Below are 18,422 nucleotides of genomic sequence, written 5' to 3'. Positions count from 1 at the left end.
AATTTTAAATTCTGAATTTCCTTCACTGGATTGTGTGACCATGGCTGATTTATAAAAACGAAGAAATAGGCACAACTGTTCTTTTTCACTGGGTAGTGTAGATTGCACAGTAGTAAGCACAAATACAATATATCATAATGAGAAGAGTCAATTTTCAGGCAAAGGACCATCTCCATTGAAAACACAAGAATGGCTAGTTACCATAATGGGAAGTGGGAAGGGGAGACTTTCTGGGGAAAACAAGTGGACACATGGGAAGTAAAAGGAGGCACAGTGTGGTGGGGAAACTGAAATTTGTGTCTGAGATGCAGGAAATGAGGTCTAAGACACAAGATAGGATTTGAGGTAGGCAGTACCCAGATGTTGGTGTTTGGAAATTCTCCATTTGGTTTGGGGTCATTGTACTGAAGGCAACAGAACGCCTTTGAATATTTTACACAGAATTCTGACTTGATCGAGTCTGGTTTTGTTAAAGATCACTTTGCTGATCTCTGTGAAGGATGCCTTGTAGAGAAATTAAGCACTGGGGCATGTTAAATGAGTGTGGAGTTCTGGGATGGGTGTCATTCGTCGAACAGAATGGAAGTGAAGATAGAGAAATATGGATGATCACGTGTTAAAGAAAGTAGACTCCCGGGCTGGTGTGTGTGTGTGTGTGTGTGTGTGTGTGTGGCTGTTGGTAGAGCATTTGTCTAGCAAGCAGAAATCCTTGAATGAATCCCACAGTATCCCTTAAATGGGTGAGGTGCCGCACTTGGGCAGCATACAGGTAGGTCTCTGTGAGTCCAAGGTCAACCTGGGGTACGGTACATAAAACAGAGAAGACTTAAAATCAAAGATGAAGGTGGGGCCCCAGTGTAGGCGAACCACCTAGACAACTAACCGAACTACACCGAGAGGAAGACGACAGACCAGGCCAAACTAGGCGCATGCCCAGTGGGTAGTCGGCGCGAGTTTGCGCAGTAGTGGGAATTCAAGCCTCAAAGCTTCCCGCCTGCGCACAGCCGGGAGCAGGCCCAACCCACTTTTGAAGGTGACGCGAACTTCAGCCACATCCGGTCGTCCCTCACTCTCCCCCCTGGGACTCGGAGCCCTCTCCCGGACGATTCCCGCCTCTTCCGTGTTTTGGTGCGCACGGGTTCTGACAGACGCAGCGGCCATTGGCTGTTGGTCGACTCGAGAGCCGCGATTGGCTGTCGCTGATCGTCGCTCAAACGCCTGGGGGTAGATGGTGTGAGGTGGGTGGGGCGCTAGGCAAACCAGCGGCGCTGGCAGGTGAGTGGAGGCTTGCGGCTCCGGTACCTTGGTGGCTAAGGCGGTTCTCTCCGGAGCCTGCGGAAGGCCGTGCTTCCTGGAGCCGCTCGGTGTGGCGTCCGAGCCGGCCCTTAAACTCCGCGCCCTCGGGCTAGGGTTCTCTGCGGCTGGACTCGCTCGGCACCACGCTTGACGCCGCGGATCCCGGGAAGCTCTCCGGGATGGGCTACTTCCTCTGAGTTCTAGCTACCTATCCTCCGGCCTCAGCGCTCAGGCGAGCCTGCCCACCGGCCTTTTCGTGTCCCGATCTCCCTGGTCCTGCGCTTTGGTTTGGTTGCGGGGTTCAGCGTCAGATCCTGGTCTGTGAGTCCTTGTTTAGGACCTGGGCCTTTCTTCTTGTGGATTGTGGCTCAGAGTTCATTGGTTCCTGGCGATACAGCATATACTCCTGATAATTGTTGATGGGATGGTTTTGTACTTTGACTAGTGATGAAATGTCGGGTAAGGATCCTGGGGGGTGTGGGGGGTGCTTCTCCACCCCCGAATTAACACTCAGAAACAAGGATAGGTGTAGCTAACCCTTAGTGAGCCTCAGTAGTGCGTTAGGCCCACTTGGCTTAAGTAATTTAAGGTCACAAAACTAAGGAGTTTCGTTTTATTTTCCTCCTCCATCCTTCTGACTTCCTCTTCAGACAGATACACCCTTAGACATAATGTGATGTCCGTGGTGGCTTTCTTTTTGTGAGGCCATCTTAACTTTGTGGCTCTGGCTGTCCTGAAATTCTCAAGAGATCCTGTCTCAAAGACTGGCAATGCCACCCTAATCAACTGGTGTGAGCATATGTGAGTGAATGGTGGTGGTGGGGTTCCTGGGGTCACAGTCAGGTTGTCAGGGTAGTATGACAAGAACATTTTTCCCCACTGAGCCATCTCACTTCTGCAGAATTGTCCCTTTAATGCCCCTCCAAGAAATTTTGTATGAACCGTTCACTTTCTTCTCGTTCTTTTAAAATACATACTTATTATATTCCTTTTGTTTTGTTTTGTTTTTAAAGACAGGGTTTGTCTGTGTAGCCCTGGCTGTCCTGGAACTCACTTTGTAAACCAGGCTGGCCTTAAATTCAGAAATCCGCCTGCCTCTGCCTCCTGAGTGCTGGAATCAAAGCCGTGCGCCACCACGACCAGCTTATTATATTCTTAAAAATGTTTAGTAAAGTATAGATGCTGGAGTGTAAACAGGGCTCCTTCAGTCAAATGGAATCTACATTTTAACGTTAAAGGAGTAGTGGGATCTAGTATTGTGTGGGCAAAGCAAAGACAAATTTATGGTATTGAAAGCCTGACGGGAAATTTAACGTCGTAATCCAGTAAGAAGTAGAATGCTTCAGGGTCATGTAGGCTATATGAAATAAGAATATGGACTTTGGGCTCAGCTTCAGCTTATCTATAAATGAGGTTTAAATGATGCCTGCCTCATAGTGTTACTAATAACATGATGCAAATAAAATGCTTAATATGAGGCTAGAGGTGGCTCAGTCAGTAAAGTACTTGCTTCACAAACCTTGGGAGGCCTTGGTTTGATCTGCAGAGCCCACATTAAAAAAGCAAAGAGTCCAATGGCTGGGAGTGGTGGCACAGGCATTTAATCCTAGCATTTGAAAAGCAGAGATGGACCGGCCAAGGCCCGCATGGTCTACATAGCTTGCTTCAAGGCAGCCAGAGAGACCCCATCTTGTCAAAAGGCCCACGAATGTTTGTGATCCTGTTGTTGGGAAGTAGAGACAGGAGACTCCTCGGAGCTCACTGGTCAGCCAGTCTAGCCTACTCAGTGAGCTCCAGGGCAAGGAAAGACTCTATCAAAAGCAAAGAAAGCCCTCAGATGGTTGATTCTTTTTTTTTTTTTTTTTTTTTTTGGTTTTTTGAGACAGGGTTTCTCTGATAGCCCTGGCTGTCCTGGAACTCACTTTGTAGACCAGGCTGGCCTCGAACTCAGAAATCCACCTGCCTCTGCCTCCCGCCCGGCCAGATGGTTGATTCTTGAGGAACCATGGGGCCCTTCCAATTGACTTCTAAACACACACACACACACACACACAGAGTGTTTACCATGGCTGAGTGTGGTGGCTCAAACTTGTAATTTCAGCTACTTGGGAGTCTGAGGCAGGAGGAATGCAGCACACTAGACAGACCTCAGAGTAAGTTTAAGGCCCCCCTGGGTCACTTAGGGAAACCCTGTCCCAAATACTATTTATAAGGTCCTAGATTCCGTCCTCAGTACCAAAAATAACCAAAACAAGAACAAGATAGTATTTTTGTGAGGGCTTTTTAAAAAACTTGATCATTTTTTTTTTCTTTCCTATGCAATGGTGTTTTTCCAGGAACAAAAGTCTGTGTGAGAATATTGGATCCTCTGGAGTTGGAATTACAGATAGTTGTAAGCTACTATATGGGAGCTGGGAATTGAACCCACATCCTCTGGAAGAGCAGCCAGAGCTCTTAACCACTGAGCCATATCTCCAGCCCCTTGAGATTTATTTTTACTTTAATGTGTATGGGTGTTTTACCTGTATGGAGGTCGCATAACATACCTGCAGTGCTCTCAGGGCAGAAAAATGTGTTTCATCCCCTGGAGCTGGTGTTATAGATGGTTGTAGCAGCCATATGGCTGTTGGCAGTCTAGCCTCGGTCCCTTAGAAGAGTTGTCTGGGCTCCTAACCAGAGCCTTCTCTCCAGCTCTATTCAACAAAATAGTGCATATACAGTAAGTGTGATATTCCAAACAAAAAGTTTTGTTCTCCCTGTTTTGGCCAAGACCTCACATGCAGTAGGCGGTCGGCCGTGGGGTCTGGGATTTAACTTTGGTGCCTTTCTTTGAAACAGCATTGTTCTGTCTCCCATGGGAATATGCTCGGAAGCTCTATGAGAAAATGTCTGTTAACGTCCTTAGCTTAGTGCTTGGCCCACGCTCAGTATTATTCTCTCTTTCCAGGAAAGCAGACAGCCTCTAGAATTTGGTCTAGAGGTCCATCCCTACTGAAAAACAAAACAAACCCAAAAACTCGAGATACCGAAAAATACCTGCTGGCTCTCAGTGGGCTGATCGCCTGCATCTGCCTCCAGCAGCCCTGGAATACAGTCTTACAACTCTGGATTTCTTCCTCTTCCTCTAAGGTAAAGGCCATGTCGCCTCCTGGAAAAGTTCCCCGGAAGGAGAACCTGGGGCTCCAGTGTGAGTGGGGGTCCTGCTCCTTTGTGTGCTCGGCCATGGAGGAGTTCTTCGACCATGTCACTCAGCACCTGCAGCAGCACATGCATGGCTCTAAGGAGGAAGAAGAGGAAGAGGACCCACTTGGTAAGGGGCAGGAAGAAGCTTAAGGGAGGTGTGACTTCGACAGATCGCTAGAGAAAGGACAGTTGAGGGAACAGTCGTGAGTCATCCCCCTCCCCACCCCCCCATTTTTCTTTTTCAAGATAGGGTTTCTCTGTGTAGCCTTGGTTGTCCTGGAACTCATTTTGTAGACCAGGCTGGCCTCAAACTTTGAGGTCCACTTGCCTCTGCCTCCTGAGTACTGGGATTAAAGGAGTGCGTACTACACCTGGCTTTTTTTTTTTTTAGTTTGTTTTTTACTTCATGTGCATTGGCGTTTTGCCTGCGTTTGTGTCTGTATGAGGGTGTTGGATCCCCCAGAGCTGGGGTTACAGAGAGTAGTGAGCTGCCATATGAGTGCTAGGAGTGGAACCTAGGTCCTCTGGAAGAGCAGCCATCTTAACCTCTAAGCCATCTCTCTAACCCTCTGAGGCTTATTTTCTTAATTATACTTTCTTCATTCATGAAAATATTAGGAAGTCATCTCTAGAGAAGTCAGTCAGCAAGGGTGGAAAGAATGACTACCAGCAGAAGGAGTGTGTGACTTTTGTGTGTATATGTGTCTGCACATGCATGCCATGGATGGAGTGTGGACATCACAGGACCCCTGATGGGAGTAGGCTCCGAGTCATCGGGCTTGATACAAGCTCCTTTACCTGCTAAATCATTTTGCTGGTCCTCTTCCCTTAAACATTCTTTATGGGAGTGGGAACACATATTTATATATTTGTGTGTGTGGTGTGTGAGCTTGCCATGGACTATGTTTGGGGTCAGAGGACATCTGTGGGAGTCCATCCTTTTCTTCCACTGTGTGGGTTCTGGGGGTCAAAACTCAGATTATTAGGCTTGGGAGTAAGTACCTTTCCTTGCTGAGCCATCTCTCACCCACCCACCCACCCTTTTTATTTTTATTTTTATTTTTTTGAGACAGGATTCACTTTGAATCCTTTGGTGGCCTAGATTTCATTCTGTAGAGCATGCTTGCCTTGAATTCATAGAGATCTGAGTGAATTACAGGTGTCCGCCAGCCTGTGCCTCCCAGGTACTGAGACTAAAGGTTCATGTCACCATGCCCAACCTCCCCTTTCCCTTTTTATTAACTTACTTATATTTTTTGTTTAGATTTATTTATTTTGTTTTATTTATCTTATCTTCATGTGTGTGCACCATGAGTGCCCGGTGTCTATAGAGGCCAGGAAAGGATGTTGGAGTCCTTTGAACTGGATGGTTGTAAACCATCATGTGGGAACCAAACCCAGGTCGTCTGTAAGAGCAACAAGTAGTCTTAACTGCTAAGCCATCTCCTGTCCCTGTTTACTTCTGAGACAGATCTTATTAATCCAGGCTAGCCTCATACCCCGTGAAGTCCTCCTGCTGTGACCTCCCAAATGCTGGAATTACTACCATGAGCCACCATACAGAGTTTGGAGCACATTTATGTCGTAACTACTCACCATAGCTAAGAAAGCTGAACAGTTGTATTCAGGATACTCAGAAATGCACCTCTTTCTGTTTACTCTTTTTCCCTTTCTTTGATAGTCTCCTGTAGCCCTGATTGACCTTAAACTTATTATGTAGCTAAGGTTGAACTTCAAGTCTGATTCTGCTGAGGATTCTGGGATTATAGTTACACACCACACCTGTTTGCAAAATCAAATAATACACAAAAATTAAAGGATTTTTTCCCCTGAATTTTCAGCCTTTTAAAATAAGCAATCATGGGGAGAGGGGCAGAAAAAAAAGAGCAAAACAGAAAAAAGCAAAGCTGTGGTGCTTAGAGGTGCAGGAGCGATAGGAAGTGGGGATGAATGATGGGCCTGTCTTTTACATTGACTCTTAACAGAGGGATTCTTTTAAACTTCAGTCAGCATCAAGTTTCTTCTGTTTAACAGTTTATAGCAGGGTCTTACTCTGTAGTCCAGGTTGGCCTCAAAATCATGGCAATTTAGCTGGGCAGTGGTGGCGCACACCTTTGATCCCAGCACTCGGGAGGCAGAGGCAGGCGGATTTCTAAGTTTGAGGCCAGCCTGGTCTACAGAGTGAGTTTTAGGACAGCCAGGGCTACACAGAGAAACCCTGTCTCAAAAAAAACAAAAACAAACAAACAAACAAAAAAGGTAGTTTGCCAGCCTAATACTTGAGTCTTGCTTGGTATTATAGATAAAAGCCAGCATTCCTAGCTCTGGGTGATGTTTGCCTGGTACCTTACCCCATATCCCTTGCCACTAGCTGCAGTTATGTAGATGTGGTTACTTAACCTTCTCTGACTGAAAGTCCTGTGAAGACAAGGACTGGGACTCCTGCTTCCTCGTTATGTGGTAACCATACCAGACTCAGTTGAAAGTCATTAGATAGTGGTGGCGCACGCCTTTAATCCCAGCACTCGGGAGGCAGAGGCAGGTGGATCTCTGAGTTCGAGGCCAACCTGGTCTATAGAGTGAGTTCCAGGACAGCCAGGGCTACACAGAGAAACCCTGTCTTGAAAAAAAAAAAAAAACCAAACCAAAACAAACCAAAGTTACTAGGTATGATTACATGGTGGATGAACTCCTGGTGGGTTCATCCCTGGTCAGAGTCCTGCTTCATGTTTGAAATGAAAAGTAAACTGAGCTTGGAAAGTATCAGACTATTCTTTCTAAACCTTTCTGCAGAGGAAGAATTCTCCTGCTTGTGGCAGGAATGTGGCTTCTGCTCTCTGGACAGTTCTGCAGACCTCATCCGCCATGTCTACTTCCACTGCTACCACACCAAGCTAAAACAGTGGGGGCTGCAAGCCTTACAAAGCCAGGCTGACCTCAGCCCCTGCATCCTGGACTTTCAGAGCCGGAACGTCATCCCTGACATCCCTGACCATTTCCTGTGCCTGTGGGAACATTGCGAGGTCAGCAGATAGTGCCAGACATGGGGTGGAAGGAAGCTGGGAACCTTGACTCTTTCTGGGGTGCATTATATTTCTGAGACTCGTGCTAGTATATCTCATCTGTTCTTGTGTAACTCCTTTGTCTTAAAACTTGGTTGTTCCCACAAGTTAATTTGGGGGAGAGCAAGAGGCCCCTTTGGACATGGGTAAGAGTCCCTTTAACCATTCTCAGTCCTCACGCCAAGTTGCCCTGGCACAGAGTATCTTCGACAATCCTGAGTGGTTCTATCGGCATGTGGATGCGCACAGCCTGTGCTGTGAATACCAAGCTGTCAGCAAGGACAACCATGTGGTGCAGTGTGGCTGGAAAGGTAGGGTCACGCCTCTGCTCAAAAAACCCCTGGAGGTGTAAAGGTCTAGAGGAGCCAGGGGTGGGACTAGTTACTGCAAGACTAGCAGACTCCTGGCTGGAGAAACTTGGGGGTACCAGAGCCAAGTTGGGGAAGGGTATTTAAGGATGGAAGATGATCAGATCTTCCTTCCCAGGCTGTACCTGTACCTTCAAGGACCGGTGTAAGCTTCGAGAACACCTCCGCAGCCACACCCAGGAGAAGGTGGTGGCCTGTCCCACCTGTGGGGGCATGTTTGCCAACAACACCAAGTTCTTAGATCACATCCGTCGCCAGACCTCATTGGATCGTAAGAAGTTGGAGCAGAGAGGGGGAGTGTGGGCTATCTATCCTACTTGAAGTGAGGACAAGGGTATTTTCCCAGGGGAGGTGGCTCTGCTGAGATCTGTGCCCTGCACTCTTCCCCTTTGGGATCAGGCACTTCCTAGCCTTCACTTAGACAATGATCAGCACTTACTCTTTTAGCATCAGTTATCTCAGGAATCCTCACAACAGCCCCATGAGGTAGGCTTCTTATTCCCCTTTTTACAGATGAGGAAACTGAGGCTCAGAGAGCTTAAATCACTTACCTGAGATCACACAGCTAGTAAGTGGTGAAGCTGGGGTTTTAACTCAGGTGGACTCCAGATCCCGTTTGTAGCTCCCCTTGGCTCCTCGGGTGGCTCCCTTGTGTTTGGGATGGCTCTCCTCTCCTCTGCCCTTCACTGTTCTCTTCAGTCCCCTTTGTTCTGCCCACTCCACCCCAGAGCAGCGATTCCAGTGTTCCCACTGTTCCAAGAGATTTGCCACAGAGAGGCTTTTGCGTGACCACATGCGGAACCATGGTGAGTGGCCTGTGCCCAAGCCTTCCTGCCTTCTTCTTAAGGTTCTGTGAGTCCATAACTCATGGCCTTTTGTCCTCTTCTCTGCTCCTCAGTGAATCACTATAAATGCCCTTTGTGTGACATGACCTGCCCACTGCCTTCTTCCCTCCGGAATCACATGCGCTTTCGACACAGTGAGGACCGACCCTATAAATGTGACTGTTGTGACTACAGGTATAAGGGGACCCTGGGGTACAAAATACAAGGCTCGAGTTTCAGGGTTCCCTATGCCCCCCAACGCCTCGTGATTTCTCTTTGCAGCTGTAAGAATTTGATTGACCTCCGGAAGCACCTGGACACCCACAGCAAGGAGTCAGCCTACAGGTGTGACTTTGAGAACTGCAGTTTCAGTGCGAGGTCACTCAGCTCTGTCAAGTCCCATCACCGTAAAGTGCATGAAGTGAGTGAGTGGCTGGCTGGTGGGGAAGGGCTGGCAGGAGTGTGAGTGAGGAGCTGACCTCATCTCCTCCCTTCTCGGCAGGGAGACTCAGAGCCAAGGTACAAATGCCATGTCTGTGACAAATGCTTCACACGTGGCAACAACCTCACTGTGCACCTTCGCAAGAAGCACCAGTTCAAGTGGCCCTCGGGACACCCTCGCTTTCGGTAGGTGTCTTTCCCCACAGATCTCTACTCCTAGTTTTGTTTATTGTTGTGTATACGGGGGTGCAATGCTCCTCTAGAGGTCAGGGCACAGCTTGATTACCTCTGTGGTTAAGATACTGAACTTAGATCATCAGGCATGTGTGGCAAGAGATCCACCTGCCTGTCTGCCTCTGATGAGATGAAAGGCGTGCACCACCGTGCAGGACTGAGACTTCTAATGTAAAGTTTAGTTTCAGACTCAGCCTGTCGTGCTAGAGTTCCTGAGCTGGAGCCAGAGGTAAAGGCCAAGCCAGGGTCCTGACCTCAGCTCTGTAAACTTCTCATAAACGTTTGACATTGTCTTGTTACAGAGCTGATCAGTCTCTGTACTTCAGCATTAGTTTTTCAATTTTGAGTCCTTTTTTAAAAAAAGATTTATTTATTTATTTATTTATTTATTTATTTATTTTGGTTTTTCAAGACAGGGTTTCTCTGTGTAGCCCTGGCTGTCCTGGAACTCACTTTGTAGACCAGGCTGGCCTCGAACTCAGAAATCCGCCTGCCTCTGCCTCCCGAGTGCTGGGATTAAAGGCGTGCGCCACCACGCCCGGCTTTATTTTTGTTTTCTTTGTTTTTGGTTTTTGGTTTTTGAGACAGGGTTTCTCTGTGTAGTCCTGGCTGTCCTGGAACTCAACTCTGTAGACCAGGCTGGCCTCGAACTCAGAAATTCACCTGCCTCTGCCTCCCGAGTGCTGGGATTAAAGGCGTGCGCCACCACACCCAGCCTTATTTATTTATTTTTATGTCTATGAGTACACTGTACCTATACAGATGGTTCTGAGCCATCATGTGGTTGCTGGAAATTGAACTCAGGACTTCTGCTTGCTCCAGCCCTGCTCACTCTGGCCCAAAGATTCATTTATTGTTATACATTAGAACACTGTAGCTGTCTTCAGACACACCAGAAGAGGGCATCAGATCTCATTATGGATGGTTGTGAGCCACCATGTGGTTGCTGGGATTTGAACTCAGGACCTTTGGAAGAGCAGTCAAGTGCTCTTAACTGCTGAACCATCTCTCTAGCCTGCCTCTGAACCTTTATGCTACAGATTCCATTAAAAGCCTTTTCTTAATCTTTAGTTCTATCACATAGAATCCTAAGATTTCTTCCAGATGGCATATTTGTATCTTCACCCTCTGTCTCCAGGCAATTTCTCCATTCTCTGCTGATCTACTGCCTTCTCCTCCAGGTACAAGGAACATGAAGATGGCTACATGCGACTACAGCTAGTTCGGTATGAGAGTGTGGAGCTGACACAGCAGTTGCTGCAGCAGTTACAAGAAGGATCAGATCCAGGATTGGCACTGAATGAGAGCAGCCTGCAGGGCATTGTTCTAGAAACAGTGCTAGGGGGGCCAGGACCTGAGGAAGAGACAGAAGAGGAAGGTAGGGTTGTTGAGGGAACAGCTCTCTCAGCTTCTCAGGACAACCCCAGTTCAGCCATTCACATGGTCAGTCAGACAGACACCCAAGGCCAGCGAGACATTGTCTACTGTGTACTGTCTGAAGCCCCAGGAGAGCCTCCGCCAGTCTCTGAAACCCTCAAGAGAGATGGAAAAGCTTCGAGGAGCCTGGCCGGTCCTAATCCACATCTTGAAGTTTGAGCCAGGCAGGAAGCAGTGCCCCAGGGGGCAGCCTTGTTCTTGGATGCCTTTAGAAGTGGTGCTGAGAACAGTGTGTTCCCCTCTGACTCAGGAGGCATCACTCTATAGACTCTGGGGAGTTGGATTCATTGAGGAAACCCTACATGTATGTTCTTATTAGAGGAGCTGTTACCAGGTTTAAGTGTACTCCCTTGGCATGCTAGTAAGTATTTAGTCTATATCCATTCCAATCTCCAGGGATCCATCGATCCATCGACCCAGGGATGAGGGACTGTTCTTTCCAAGGGCCGTTTCCTCACTGTAAGTTAAGCATTGAGAACCAGGTGCCATTTTTCTCAAGGTTTCCTTTTACATTCCAGGGACACTTGTTATCTTCAGGGACAGAATTATAGATACTGTGTATGTGTGACAGTTGTCTTTTGGGGAATAAAAGAAACACTTGGGCTGTTACTTATTTCTTAAGTTTGATGGCAGTTAGCTAAGTAACAGATACAGCTGCTTAGAAGTAGAGCTGATAATTAGACTTCTCCCTTTAGTGCTCAGGACGGTTCCTTTAACTGTGGTGTACCCATTTAGAGGAGGAGTTCACTTCCTCCAGAGCATCTTCCATCTCTGTGGAAGGAAGCTCCATGGACTTGGCCATGAATGAGTGCTAGCAGTGTTACAGGGTGGATACAAATGCACCTGGACAGTACCCTCCGTTCTAATTAGAACCCTGTGCCTCTGGGGTAGGTTGGGTGTGGGACTGCAAAGGAATCAGAAATGGAGGTAGGTCGGGAAGTCACCCAAGAGAATGCCAAATACTCAAGGGCCAGGAATCAAGCTAGAAAATCTATACAGTTTCCTACAGAGTGGATCTATTTTGATAAGCTTATGTCACATATATGTTCATGTGTGTGTGTGTTTTGCCTTTATGTATGTAAGTATATCATAGTCAAGCAGTGTCTGTGCAGGTGAAAAGGGTGACCAATCCTCTGGAACTGAAGTTACAGACAGGTGGGTGCTGGAAACTGAATGTGGATCTCTGCAAGAGCAACAAGTGCTCCTGACTGCTTAGCCAGCTCTCCAGCCTCTTTTGTTGTATTCTTGAAGTTGAAATTCCTCAAAAGAATTATTCTTTTTTTTTTAAAGATTTTATTTATTTTGTTTATGAGTATACTGTCACTGTCCTCAGACACAAAGAGGACATCAGATTCCCATTGCTGTGGTTGTGAGCCACCATGTGGTTACTGGGAATTGAACTCAGGACCTCTGGAAGAGCAGTCAGTGCTCTTAATCACTGAGCCATCTCTCCAGCCTCTTCCCCCCCCCCCCCTTTTTTTTTCCAATTGAAAAACACTAGGCATAGAGGCACTTACCTTTAATCCTGTCACTTAAGGAGACAGAGGCAGACATTGGAGGTTAAGGCCAGTCTGGTCTACAGAGTGAGTTCTAGAATAGCCAGGGCTACATGGAGAAATCCTGTCTCAAAAAAACTTAAAAAAATAAAAATAAAAAAAAAAGTGTAGTATATGTGTGAGTGTCTGTGTCCCCAGGTACATGGTATGTGCACACTCACCTGTTGGCTCAACTAACCAGTGAGCTCTGGGGATTTGCCTTTCTCTGCCCCTGACACCATCCTGGGTATAGCTTTTACCTAAGTGTTGGGTATCTGGACTCATATCCTTGTGTTTGTAGAGCAAGCACTTACTGACCGACCCATCCCCATAGTCCCTGTTCATCCATTCCTGAGCATATTGCCCTTTTGTTGGCTCTGTCAGTCCGTGTAAAGGGAATACTCTCGGGGACCTTAGATCCTTAGATAGCAGCCATAGAAGGATTTCTGAACTTTAGCATCTTCAGGATGAAGCCTTCCTAAACTGTCCAGGAACTATGTCTGATTGACCACCACCACCACCTATGTGAGCAAGATCTTCCTGAGCTCTTTTGACTTGGGTATTCTGTCTTGTGCTTTGTAAACAAGGCCCTGGCTTTCCTTCCCAGCTTTGCTAAAAAGAAAACAAAAAGGAGCTAGATGGTGGTGGTGCACGCTTTTAATTCCAGCACTTAAAAGACATTCAGGTAGATCTATGAATTCAAGGATAGCCTGGTCTATAGACAGAGTTCCAGGATAGCCAGGGCTACACAGAAATCCTGCCTTGGGGTGAGAGTAGGGGATAATAAGGACTGGTCTTTTTTTTTTTTTCTGTTAAATTTTGCTTTGAGAGGCAGGCTTCAGATCTTTTGGTTCTCTTCCCGAACCTGCTTCCTGGCCGCTGGGATTACAAGTATATACCACCATACTCAGCTCCTGATTACTTACTGCAAAAACTGCCTATTACAGAAGTGTAGTGGTACACACCTAATACCAGCATTCAGGAGAGTCCAGCAGATCCCTTGAATTGGAGGCAAGTCTGGTCTATGTTCCAGGACATTCAGGGCTATGCAGAGAGAGCCTCTCTCAAAAATAGATGGCCTTTGTAAAGAAAAAACAAAAGGTTATATCAATTTCTATTGAGTCTTTGCTATAGCTTAGGCAGATTACATGTAGAAGTTCGGGAAGGCTCTCCAGGAAGAGGCTTCCTCCTAACCAGTAACACAAAGGAGGCAGCCCTAGAAGGATTGCAGTGTTTGAAGGGTTTGGTGCGATGGGGATACCAGGGAACCCAGGAGTTGGGAACTAGTGTGGCTGCTTCTCAGAAGAGCACTCAAATATGAAAGGAATGAATAAACTGCTCAGGACTGGAATAAATGAAGAGCATGGTCCTTTCATGTAGTGTAGCAGGAAGGGGTAAAGAAAACGTTTCCAGACCATGCTGGGAATTGAACTCAGGTCCTCCGGAGGCAAAACAGATGAGCCAAAGGGTGTTACAAGTTCTACTGAGGGAAGGTAGATAAAGAAACAGACTTTGGTTAAGACCAGCCCTATAGTATTTACCTAACAAAGTCATAAGTTCAGTTTCCAGTTGCGATAGTTAATTTGTCAACTTGATATAATCTAGAGTCACCTGGGAAGAGAGTCTCACTGAGGGACTGTCTAGATCGGGCTGACCCATTGTGAGCATGTCTGTTGGAATTATCTTGATTGTGTTGAGGTAAGAAGATCCACCCACTGTGGGTGGCACCATTTCCTGGGCGGGCAGATCTGTAGTGTAGAGTCAGCTGAACACTGGCAGGCATGTGTGTATTTGTTCTCTGCTCTTGACTGTGATGTGTGTCAAGTTCCTGACACCTTGACTCCCCAGTGTGTAACTTGGAATTATGAGCCTAATAACCCTTTGTCCCTTAAAGTGCTTTTAGTAGGATATTTGTCACAGCAACAGAAAATGAAACTAATACACAGTAACATATATGGACTGGAGAGGTGACTCCGTGGTTAAGAGGATTCAGGTTCAGTTATGAGTCCCCACAGGTAGCTCAAGGCCATCTATAACTCCCAGTTCCAGGAGATCTGATGCCCTCTGCTGGCCTCTGTGAGCATGAAACATGCATGTGGTACACAGACATACATGCAGGCCAAACACTCACACACATAAATAATCCTAAAAGACAGAAAGGCTTTGGTAGAGAACTTGGCATTCACTTCCTATCAAAGGAACTATCATGTAACAGGAGAGAAAGACGTGCTACTCTAGGGGCCACGAATGTAGCTCAATGGTAGAACATTTGTTTAAATGCTTGATTAAATTATTTTATGTCAGACTTGGGTGTGGTGGTGCCTTTAATCCCAGTAGAGCTCTGACTGGTCTGCACAGTAAATTCCAGGACATTCAGGGCTACACAGAGATACCCAGTCTCAAAAAACTAACATTATTTTATACTCTATGTTAGTCTCTTTTGCTATATCAAAAACAAAGAAACCTATGAGGTATACAAGGCAAAAAGAATTTATTTTGGCTTTTTTTTTAAAGAGGTTTCAGGCCATGCCTATAGTTGTTTCTGGGCCTACGGTGAGAAATCATGCGGGGAGAATGTGGGGGACGGGAACTGCTCAGCTGTGGTGGCTAGGGAACAGGAGGACAGGGACAAGATACTCTTTAAAAGCAAGACTTTCGCCGGGGCAGTGGTGGTGCATACCTTTAATCCCAGCACTTGGAAGGCAGAGGCAAGTGGATTTCTAAGTTCGAGGCCAACCTGGTATACAGAGTGAGTTCCAGGACAGCCAAGGGTACACAGAGAAACCCTGTCTCAAAAAACCAAAAGCAAGACTCTCTGAAGGTCATCATGCCAGAGTTCAAGAACGGCTACCACTTACTTGCCTGTGTTTGGGAGCCAAGAAAGAGGATGAACTTTGCTGCTGTACTGTAGAAGCGAGGAAGCTCTCTCCTTTTTGATCACCCCCTTTCCATCCTGAGCAGCACCTCCCAAATGTCCAGCAGAGACTCTTCTTGACAGACTTACAGGTTTAGAGTTGAGCCAGTTGGTGGGCAAGAAAGATCACACTGGACAAAGACTCAGGGTGCTGGAAACAACTGGACCAGTTCCCAAATCCCCAGTCTAAGTCCTTTTTGGATCCCACAGGACCCCAACACACTCCTTTCCCCCCATAAAGCTTACCAACTACTCACACAAATCCTTGTCCAGAGCAGCCTGTTGCTTAGATTATCACCTAGCACTAAGCTGAGATGAGAATTATCAACCGTTGCATGTCTGGCCATAGGAAATCTTCTGTGGAAATAAACTGCTTGGATGGAGGTAGTGGGAAGGGCTGGGTAGGAATGGGAGGATTCTCTCAGGGGGAACAAAAAAGATAAACTTAGGGAATAGGCAGATATGTATTTGGGGAAGGGGGCGAGATCTGTTTGGACATTAAGAAAAGTCTGTCACAAGATGACTTTATTCTAAGGAAGATGAGGTCTATTCTAAGCAAAGACCCACTTAGATACTAAGTCAGAAACCTTAGGAGTGGAACCCAGCACATAAGTCTTTAGCCCTTCAGAGGATTTGGGGTGAACACTAAAGTGTGACAACCTCTGTTGGTAAGGTACACGGTCTATCTAGGCATGTGATAAGTGTGGCTTCTCCTTTGCCAAGAAGTGGGGTATTGTTCTGGAGAAAGAAAAAGATCCTGGATCCTGGACAGCATTTCCCCCTCCCCATGCTGGCACCCCTACTCCCAGGGCCATATGGTCTCTTTGAGAATCAGAAGGCTATCCTTGACCTCAAGGTCCTCCTCATTCAGTGCCAGGACTATGTCATGTGCCTCCATGCCTGACCAGTTATGCTGTGCGTTTGCCATCTTCATGTTCCTGATGAGGCGAAGAGATGAGGAACCCGCTTAAGAGAAGACTCCATGGGGTTGAGGTGGTGGGGGTGGAGAGAGAGGGTCAGCAGGCACAGTGTGCAATAGTAAAAGCTTTTGTGTGCGGTGCTGAGGGTTGAACCACTGAATTGTACCCTCAGCCCTGGGAAAACAATTTCTGATGTGTTGTGGGCTAACTGTGAGTGCCAGTAATTGGATACTTCAAAAAAGCTAGTAGGTTGGATATACCCAACAGAAAGAAGTGATAAATATGTGAGAAGATAATATATACGATTATTTAAGTGTGAGGGTTTCAATAAGAATTATGCCCCCCTCATATATTTGAATGCTTAGTCACCAGGAAGTGGCACTGTTTAAGAAGGATTAGGAGGTGTGGCCTTGTTGGAAGAGGAATGTCACTGGGGGTGGTCTTGGAGGTTTCAAAAAGCTCATAGGAGACCCAGAGTGATGGTGGAGATCTCTCTCTCTGTCTCTCTCTCGTGGATCAGGATGTATCTCAGCACTTCTCCAGCACCACACCTGCCTGCTTCCTTTCCCCCTCCCAGTACTGGTGCCCTCTGCTGTGATGATAATGGACTAAGCCTCTGAAACTGTAAGGAAGTCCTTAATTAAATGCTTTCTTTTATAAGAGTTGCCTTGGTCATGGTGTCTGTTCACAGCAATGGAAGAGTGACTAAGACATCTGGTAAGATCAGTACACATCGGAATACTGTGCTGCTGAGCTGTGCAAGCCTGGTAGCCTGCGTATCTGATCTGATCCTTGAAACTCACAATGGAGAAATAAAATTTAAAAATTTAAATATGCCAAATGTTATGTATTCATTAAGTTTGGGATATGTGGGATCCTGAAGTCCATTTGTAAGTAGGATTTTGAGATGACCAAGTCTCTGGTAAAACCAGAGACTTCGGGTTTCAAATCTATCCTTTGGATTTGCTATGCCTGACCCTTTGGCATAATGTTTAATCTTCTTATTTCTCAGTTTCTTTTCTCCAAAGGAAGGTTAAAAAAAAAAAAAAAAAAAAAAAAAAAAAACCTGCATCATAGGCAGATCTCTAGAAGTGTGAGGCCATCCTGGTCTACTTATCAAATTCCAGGCCAGCCAAAACTACATAGTAAGATACTGTCTCAACAAAATAAAGCAAAATAAAGCAAAAACCCTGCCTCATGGAGATACTAAGATTATCTGAGAAGAGTGCACAGTTTATAGTAGTTTTTCAGTAAGTACTTATGTTAGACAGGCCTGGTGACATATGTTTATAGTCACTGAACCCAAGAGACGGGGAGGACTGGGCAGTCAAAGCCAGCCTCAGCAACAGCCTGAGTTAGTGAGACCCTAACACACGTGCGCGCGCGCACATACAAAGCAATCATTGGGGTATTGTCTATCATGAGGTATTGGAGATTAACTTGAAGAATAGAGGCTCCATCTGGAAAATGGGAAGATTGGTCCTGAGGAATGGCCATAGGTGGGACAGGGATGAAGGGAAGTTGGGAAAGATTGGATCCCAAACCCCCATGAACCTCATAGTCTCAGGGTGGGTGTGGACTTGCCCTGCAGGAGTCACTACTTTCCAATGCTGCAGAGAGGTCTGGGCGAGGGTGGGGGGCTGGTTTTGGATTATTAACATCTTCTGCTGCAGTAGCAGTGGAAGCAGTACCCGGAACCTAAGCCTACCTCCTATCTGTCTCTGCGTGTGACAGGTGGGAACTAAAAAGCTCAGGTCACGTGACTTGCTGACCCCCTTAAAGAAATAGAGGATAGGGCAGGCAGGAACCAAGAGTAATTGAGAAAGGGCCAAAACAAGTAGGCGGGTGCGGGGGCGGTGTAAGCGCTCTGAGGACCCAGCCACGCTTGTAGGTGAGAGAGAATGTACATGTCTATGAAAAGCTGTCCAAGACAGAATCTGAAGAGCTGTGTGTGGCCTGCAACCTCTTGGATCAGCCTATACTGGCTTGGAGACCTGAATCTGGCTGGTCGAATAGAATAAAGACTTTGATGGCCAAAGCAGGCTGTGACTGGGTCAAGGTTAACCTTGTAGCCGCCTGCAGGCTTTGTCATAACTACTGTCCCCTATCTCTTTGTAACTAGTGTCCTCTTGAGCCCTTAGAGAGGGCAAATGTGAAGAGGCGTGAGAGGCTGTCTCAAAGTCTCAAGAATTATACATCCAAGTCCTT

The 18,422-nt window shown here is 46.6% G+C and overlaps 1 protein-coding gene across 2 annotated transcripts; it reads left to right on the top strand.

Annotated features, from left to right (window-relative positions):
• The first annotated feature begins 1,289 nt into the window (after nucleotides 1-1,289).
• Hinfp (histone H4 transcription factor) lies at nucleotides 1,290-17,046 on the top strand. 2 transcript variants are annotated; one of them, XM_029482098.2, is made up of 10 exons: nucleotides 1,290-1,755; nucleotides 4,426-4,606; nucleotides 7,273-7,502; nucleotides 7,714-7,852; nucleotides 8,028-8,180; nucleotides 8,638-8,715; nucleotides 8,808-8,928; nucleotides 9,016-9,154; nucleotides 9,236-9,360; nucleotides 10,590-17,046. In XM_029482098.2, the coding sequence occupies exons 1-10, from the start codon at nucleotides 1,744-1,746 to the stop codon at nucleotides 11,002-11,004; spliced, it is 1,593 nt and encodes a 530-aa protein (XP_029337958.1). In that variant the 5' UTR covers nucleotides 1,290-1,743; the 3' UTR covers nucleotides 11,005-17,046. The 2 variants fall into 2 exon arrangements, with proteins under 2 accessions (XP_029337958.1, XP_029337959.1); XM_029482099.2 differs by having other exon boundaries at nucleotides 1,291-1,755; nucleotides 7,741-7,852.
• The last annotated feature ends 1,376 nt before the right edge of the window (nucleotides 17,047-18,422 follow it).

This window comes from Mus caroli, unplaced genomic scaffold (genome assembly GCF_978045245.1).
Source record: "Mus caroli unplaced genomic scaffold, Mus_caroli_1 scaffold_11, whole genome shotgun sequence".
Classification (NCBI taxonomy): Eukaryota; Metazoa; Chordata; class Mammalia; order Rodentia; family Muridae; genus Mus; species Mus caroli.
This window is presented reverse-complemented; position numbering and strand designations above follow the sequence as displayed.

What these genes read in the sequence shown, in the direction of transcription:
- Hinfp (XM_029482098.2), top strand. An exon ending in TGTGACTGTTGTGACTACAG is followed by an intron (nt 8,929 to 9,015) that starts GTATAAGGGGAC and finishes TTCTCTTTGCAG; the next exon opens with CTGTAAGAATTTGATTGACC. An exon ending in TCGGGACACCCTCGCTTTCG is followed by an intron (nt 9,361 to 10,589) that starts GTAGGTGTCTTT and finishes CTTCTCCTCCAG; the next exon opens with GTACAAGGAACATGAAGATG.